Source organism: Poecilia reticulata, linkage group LG7, assembly GCF_000633615.1.
Source record: "Poecilia reticulata strain Guanapo linkage group LG7, Guppy_female_1.0+MT, whole genome shotgun sequence".
NCBI classification, from domain to species: Eukaryota; Metazoa; Chordata; class Actinopteri; order Cyprinodontiformes; family Poeciliidae; genus Poecilia; species Poecilia reticulata.
The window spans coordinates 1,419,935-1,427,582 of NC_024337.1; the positions used below are offsets into that span (position 1 = coordinate 1,419,935).

Below are 7,648 nucleotides of genomic sequence, written 5' to 3' on the forward strand. Positions count from 1 at the left end.
TCTGATGTTTTCCTGACTTGTGATCACAAAATGTTGACGTTTAAAAAAGGTTTAAGCTATTGTGGATTAACCGGTTTGATCAGGCCAAAATAAAAAAAAAGACTTTCAAAACCAAACTTAACTCTCACCACCAGATATGCTTTATTAAATTAAACAATTTTCTACAGTTCTGGCTTTCACTACCCGCATAAGCTTATGCAGGTGATGGTGGCAAAGTAGCACACCTTAAAGACGGTAGTTTTTTATTCAAATAAAACCATTTACATGTAAGACATGAGACGGCACTGGAAGCTGAGGTGAATACATTTAGAAAGGCCTTCTCATAATATGGCAGTGTCAACATTTAAATTCAGTACAAAGTTTTGCCTACAGAAAGTAAAAACTTGCAACATTCCAAACACTTAACAAAATTAGATTTAAGTAACAATACAGTCGACATTTGATTTCAAGGCAGCTTGATGCTACAGATGAGTAGAGATGCACCAGTCAGGCTTTTACTGGCCTGTACTGGTTTTCAGCTCCTGGTTTGGGTCACGTCCTGTTTTCTTTGTAACTACTTTAGCATATAGCATGTAAAACCTTTTTTTTTTTTAATGAATGAGTAAATGTGTCAAACACTTATTACAGCCAGTAGCTTTGAATCCAACAGAAAATAAAGGGAATTGAGCTTTGTTTTTTTTTGTTTACATTTTGATTCATTTTTTCTAGTTTGCACTACATAAACTACTGACCAGAGACAATCAGGGACAAAATGGCAAATTTCAATCACAGGCTGTAACTGACTGGTGCATCACTACTTAAATAACCAGCTCAATATCACACAATCACACTTTATTCTCCAAGTCAGAGCTGGATGATAAACCATATGTAAAAATGTACAAATTTTAAAATGTAACAGAAACAAATGAATAACACACAGAACATGTAGTAGGTAGCAAGCTAAATATTTCCCTTCAATTTTCTCATATTTTCTGTAGATTCTTTCAGCAACTCCTAAATCCTGTGTTTAGGTTGATGTCAAAATTGGACATTTGTTCTTTGTTTTTCTTCCATTTCTCAAATATGGAAAAGAACTGTATGAACTACTTCCTTATATCACATATAATCCTGGTAAAAGTTCAGAACACAAGCATTTTTGAGGAATATAAAAAAACTTTGTGAAAACTCATCTGATTCAACGACTAACAGAAGAATCCAGAATTCTACAGATCTCCTGTATGACTGTTTGGTGGTATTCTGATTATAAACTTCAGGTTTGTATCATCCAGCCCTGTTTATAGACATGTTTATGCTGGTACAACACAACATAGCAGTGATCTATTTATCACAGAATAAGAGTGGAAAATAAGACCCCACTCTTATTCTCACAGAATAAGAGGCTAGGTAAAATGCACACACACACACACACAGTAATTCTGCAGATTATCAGTAGCTATGTTTACATTACAAATGTGAGCAAAATTTTGACAAAAAAACGCAGTTTGCAATTGCAACTTGCTCCACGCATATGGAAGGTGTGTGATGTCAAATTTCTGCACTTTTTAATCCCTCATGAAACAAGTTTTCTAAAAATACACAATGAATTTCCTTATTTAGCCTAGATAAACCATTTTTAATCTTGAACCGTAAGTCAGAGCCATATCAAACATAGAAAAATGTTTTTTACTTTTCATGTATCAAACATACCTGAAAAAAGCATACCAAATTTCAGATTTTAATTGGTAGTTTTTTTCCAATTAAAAAGATCTAAAATTATTCTCAAGAATAAATTACAAATGACAAACAATATTTGTGAAAACTGGGATTTCACAAATTTCACAAAAATTCAGACCTGAAGCCTTGAATTCAGGTCTGTAAATTGACCTGAATTCAAGTTCCAAATAATCAGAAGCTCACATGACTCTGAACTACGGAAACCCAAGGAGTACATGTCTGAAAAAAATCCAGATTTTTCTACAATTAAATGCTCAAAAACAAATAAATTGGATTAACAGCTAAAATTGATTTGTCGCTCAGCCCTAGTTCCAGTTTAGGTTCATCTAATTCAGCCATGGTGGAGGAGCATCTGGTAGACAACATCATGGAGATGTGATGAGTTCTGAATCTGATCTGAGATCTACAAAAATACATCAGTGTGAAACTTGAAGTGAGAAAGTCATTGCTCCCTTACAGATTTCTTCTGTTTTTAATTAGTTTTTGTCACAAATAATTGTTTAATAACAAACAAATATAAGACAAGGATAATATAAGTAAATATAAAACACAGTTTTTAAATGATTGTTTCATTTACTAAAGAAAAAAAAATCTATCCAAACCAACCGGCCCTCTGTGAAAATAGAATCGCATCGCTTGTAAAATAATGAATTAACTCACTTTGCCTGGTCAATTAAGAAATCTCTTTTTGATCAGAAACCTGTGAAGGGTTAAATACTTTTTCACAGCACTGTCAAGTAAGAACTGGCTTGAATTCTTTTCTGTGAGTATCTTTGAAAGTGATTGTATGTAAACATATGAGATTTTAATGGCTCTGAGAACTGAACTACAAGACTTCTTTAACTCTCCATGTCAACACTCAAACAAAAGCTGGAAACATTTTAATTTAGTGTTTTTATGTTAATTAAATCACAGCAAAAAAAATCAAATATTCAAATGTTGTGCAGATGGTGAAATAGGTGAACTCCTCAGTGCTTTAAATGAAATGGAAAAGGTTAGCTTTACATGGTACAGAGAAGAATGAGATAATACAAAGAAATGAAATCAGTTCCAGGCCATTGTTGTCACACTTTGATGGGAAAAGGCTAAACTATTTTAATACCCTGTTCTGAATCCTCAAGCCTTCCATTTATGACTTCAATATAAACCTTCGAAATAGAAGCATGGTTTGTTTGGAACAAGGAGAAACTCTTCAAAAACATGACTTCTTTCTGATTAAGGACGGATTCAAACCAGTCCTGTTTAGTCCACTTTAATTGAACTGGTTGGCCCAGAAAGTCCCGTTCATTTGAACTGGATTTCTGGAGAAGTACAGTAATTTACTTTTTGTTTTTCTTCCATTTCTCAAATATGGAAAAGAACAATACTAACTACTTCCTTATATCAAAAGTAAAATAATCTTGAATTATCTTGTTTAGTAATTTTATATCCAATCAGATTCTTTCTCACTTTTTGGTGCTACCAAGGAGACGTTCAGAGGAGTGGTGAACTCTGCCTGACAGTGAACATGGAGTTTTTTAAGAGAAGCTCCAGCTCTGTGTTCAAAGGAAGTTCACTAACATGTGACGCCAAATATATTTCCCCACTCAAAGTTTCACTGGAATTCAAGTTCCAAATAATCAGAAGCTCACATGACTCTGAACTACGAAAACCCAAGGAGTACATGTCTGAAAAAAATCCAGATTTTTCTACAATTAAATGCTCAAAAACAAATAAATTTGATTACTTGTTACTAAATCACTTGTTAATAAAATAAATCTGCCAAAGAGAACAGAAACTAGAGAAGCTGTACTTAGCGAAGAAATCCCCGCTTTCATCAGATAAAGTGGTTGATTTGACTTTTAGTGTATACTGTTTGTTCTCTAAGGACAATAAACTTCTCATTTCATGTGACTGAGAGGGTGTGTGTGACAAACAAGAGTGTGTCCTTTAACATTTATGAGTCAAGAAGTTTCCTTCCGTTGAGTTTTGCTCGGCCCTTCCATTCTGAGAACAGCTATTGCGTAATAGTCTTCCTTCTTTGTGTCTATAAAAAGGTTTTACCTTCTCACTCTGGTATAGATTAGTCAGTAGTGGTTGACTACTCCTGTAGAGGATATGGAGGGTCGCTTACCCTCTGACCTGAATCTGTGTGAGAGTATCTGGGGGACTACTCTCTCACTCCAGACGGTTGAGGCTACTAGTAACTAGCTGTTAGGAGACACATTTATCTCTACTTGACTGAACGATGTGAGGCATTGATTCTGTTGCTAACCCTTACAATACTGTGTATATTCTGTGCAAAGAAGCTTGGCACTACAGGGTTAAGGTTGTAGAAAGACATATGCAGTATAAGAAGCACAAAGCTGCTGCCAAAAGCCACAAACAGACCCCAGACATGTCACAGCTACCACTGGCACTGATTTAAAAGCAACATTTAGTGCGTCACAAACTCTGAAGTCGGCAGCTTAGTAGATTTTAAACACCTATTGAAGAATTGACCTATTGACCTATTGAAGAATTTGATTTCAACCAAGTTGTTACTATGGAGGGAAATGCAGCATAGAAAGATGACAAGAGAAAAAAGGAGTAGAGCCTGGAGCCAATAGAGCCACAGATGCAGCCATGATGGCAAATAGGGACAAAGATGAAAAGGAACAGTGATCAATGTATTCAACTAAAGAACAAATCTGACATGATCCATTGTTTATTTCATATTTCTTCCTCAATGGCCTTTTATATACATTTTATATAACTTCTGTTGTACATCTGTCATGATAGAGCTCTTAAATGTTATTTTTTTAAAATGAGATAAGAGCTTGTAAAGGAGATACAGAAACATCCCCGTCTACTTGACCTAACGTACCGGGACACGTGAGTCATAATGCAAACTGAACTCTTCGCTCATATTCAATCCAATTACTGTTATGTGTAGCAACTTGTATGTCCTCCAGCATACATGCACAGAGCGGCCCGTCTAAAGATGGCAGCTGTAAGTCTTTTCTGTAAACCCAACTCCAAAGTGAGGCCAGCCGCTCACCGCAGGGACTCGACTGGTGTTCCTCTAGAGAGGGAAAATAAAGGCCTGGGTTTGTAGAGCTTCAGTTTGAACTGGCTCAGTGATCAAGATCAGGAGAAACTCTCAAAATTGCTTTAGAAGAAAAAAAAAGTGGTGCAGTAAGACAGGTGTTATCTTAGTGTTTGTTCAGGGATTAGTGGGAAAAACTTCACAGGCCCAAACTGTGAATCATTGAGACGCAGCGGAAGCAGAGGGCCAGGAAGCCAGTTCCCAGCAGGTCCCCCAGAGCGGTCAAGTACGGGATGGAGAAGTTGTCGGGGTCCAGACTTCGTCTCCACATCAGACGGACGATGAGATCGGCTACGTAAAGAAGAATGGCTACCTGAAAAAAAACAACAAAAAAAACGAAGGACATCGTTTGGAGCAGGCTGCGTTTGGGTTTTAATAAGTGAGAGTTAAAGTTAGTAGGTATGGGTGCTTCAATAAATCGTTCCAAATTGCCTTAATTTTGTGAGCTTGGTGATTGGCTGATACTGACATGAAAAAGCAATCTTATCCACCAATACAGAGCCAACTTTGTCACTGAATTATTATTTAGTCACTTTTCAGACAAAAAAAAATCAGTATGGCTAAAATCGGTAGCCATACTGATTTTATGAAAACTTCAATCGGTCAACACCAAGTAATAACATTTGATACCCAACTGGAAATGTACGTCTCCAAAAAGTATTCTTGAATTTTTTCACAATTTGTCACGTTACGTTACAACTTCAAAGCTCAACAATTTTCTTTTTTTACAAATCAATATTTGAAAAGGGTATCATGAATTTGTATTCATCTGAGCTGAGTAGCTGAATACTACTTTTTGGTTAAAGAAATCAGGAGCTTATTAAAGTCACTGAAGAGCAACGAGCTTTGGCCTCCAGAACTGAATAACAAAACTGTTTTTTTTTTCTTTTTTTGACAGCCGTTATTGTCTCTGAGAGTCTGGATATGCCCAATAGAACAGCCAAAACAATAACATCTCTCCAGTATTTATAGTGGCAATATGACAAACCTTAGGAGGAAAGGATCTTATTAATAGTTAAGCAGATGTTTAATTATTTCAACAAGATCCTTAACATGTGGATACAAGAACATAACTTGGAACAGATGTACCCAGAGGCTAGCTTTTCTGAAAAACAAACAAACAAGAAAAACTGTTAGCAACCACTTTCAAGATGGCCACCATGTCATGGAAAATTAATTTAGCACTAAATTAATTTTCCTAATTACCTCATGCTAATGACCTCAAATAATGAGGTCATTAGCATGACTGCACTTAGCTGTGTTAATGCTAAACACATAAAATAAATTTTGCTCTGCTAATGCTAAACCAATGCACAAAAAAACAAGTGGAAGCTAATGTTAAACACATAAAAGGTTCATTCAAGTCATGAAAATGGGCAGCACTGTGCCAAAACTGGTGGCCATCTTGAGTAATGGCTGTCATCAAGTGGCCAACAGAAAATATGAAAAACATGTGGCATAACATGTACATTTCTATAATTGAATCTAAGATTTTAATAGTAATATGCTGCACTTTAATGGACTTATAACTGATTTCCCCCATACTTAAAATTTTACCTCTAAAACTTTTTTTTAAAAGGTTTATTTGGTTCTAGTGGCCTTTAATTGATAGTCTCATTACCAACATGGAAGTTGGTAATAAGGCAAGGGGAAGAGATGTGGCAAGGGTCGCCAGGGCAGGAATCGAACCTGTGACGGCCACGTTGAGGACTAGGGCCTCTATATGTGGGTTGTGCTTAACCCCTGCTCCACCACAGCACACCCCTCTAAAACATTTAAAACCTTTTTGATATTTTCCAACTTTACAGTTATGCACTGCATTGTATTGGTCTACTGTAATAAAGCTGAACAAAATGCACAGGAATCTGTGGCTGTAATGTGATAATATTAGGAAAAGTTGAATGTGTTGCAAGTTACTGAAGTTCAAATGATTAATGTCGTTGGATTTTACAATAAAATTAGAAAAAAATGGTTGGAAAACCAAACAAAGTTACTGAGAAAATATAGAGCAACAAATATTTAACAGAAAAATAAAGCTTATGTTCCCTGATAGTGGAGAAGAACATTTCAGCCAGCAACGTTAAAGAAATTATTCACCGTTTTTTGAGATTTATTACCAAAAATTGTCCAGCAGTCACTGACTTCACTGTGTGTATACATGTGTGTGTGTGTGTGTGTGTGCGTGTGTGTGTGTGTGTGTGTAAACTATCCGAGGCTCAGAATGTGGCTGACACGCAGTAAACTTCTCAAATACACACCAACACTGGGCACCAGTCACCTCACAGTTGTGTAACAGGTGCAACAGCCATTTTTAATTGGCCTGTATGTGAAGTACCGTCATATGACTGCTTCTTGGTTCACCTGGTTCATGGAAAATCTTTTTTTTTTTTTTGCGTACTGTGTAAAATCAGATGCATAGGGGATTTTGAAGTTCACTTCGTAATGTATTAATATATAAATAACGAGCGTTTTCGGCCGTTTCTTGACACCTTTGGGACTGACTTTGTTCACACATATACCTTGTCATACGATTGTTGCTGCATCCCCGTCCGTCTATGCCAGATTTTGATAAATGAGGCCCAGTGTGCGCATGCAGCTGAGTCAGCTTACCTGGAGCAGAGCTGCAAACAGGTAGCAGATGGCGAAGGCTGTGGTGACAGGAGCCTCCTCTCCCTGCAGCAGAGAGATGGTGTAGAGGAAGACCAGGTGCCCGGGTACGACCAGCAGCAGCAGCACACGCGCCGACTTAGAATTCACTCCTGGGACGCACAAGACAAGACGGAGCATTATTCCCTCTGCTCACCTTGCTGAGCAGTGGCGGAGCTAGACTTTTAAAGTTGGAGGGGCCAGGGGGGGGGCCAGGACTAC

The 7,648-nt window shown here is 37.1% G+C and overlaps 1 protein-coding gene across 5 annotated transcripts in view; it reads right to left on the reverse strand.

Annotated features, from left to right (window-relative positions):
- Positions 1-4,496: 4,496 nt before the first annotated feature.
- The window catches only part of LOC103466869 (solute carrier family 41 member 3), a 41,045-nt gene continuing 37,893 nt past the window's right edge, over positions 4,497-7,648 (reverse strand). For all 5 annotated transcript variants that reach the window (XM_008412754.1, XM_017305921.1, XM_008412756.2 and 2 more), the window contains 2 exons: positions 7,391-7,539; positions 4,497-5,093 (listed from right to left, as the gene is read on the reverse strand). In XM_008412754.1, the coding sequence (XP_008410976.1) occupies positions 4,920-5,093; positions 7,391-7,539 (323 nt within the window). In that variant the 3' untranslated portion in view covers positions 4,497-4,919. The remainder of the gene's footprint in view (positions 5,094-7,390; positions 7,540-7,648) is intronic.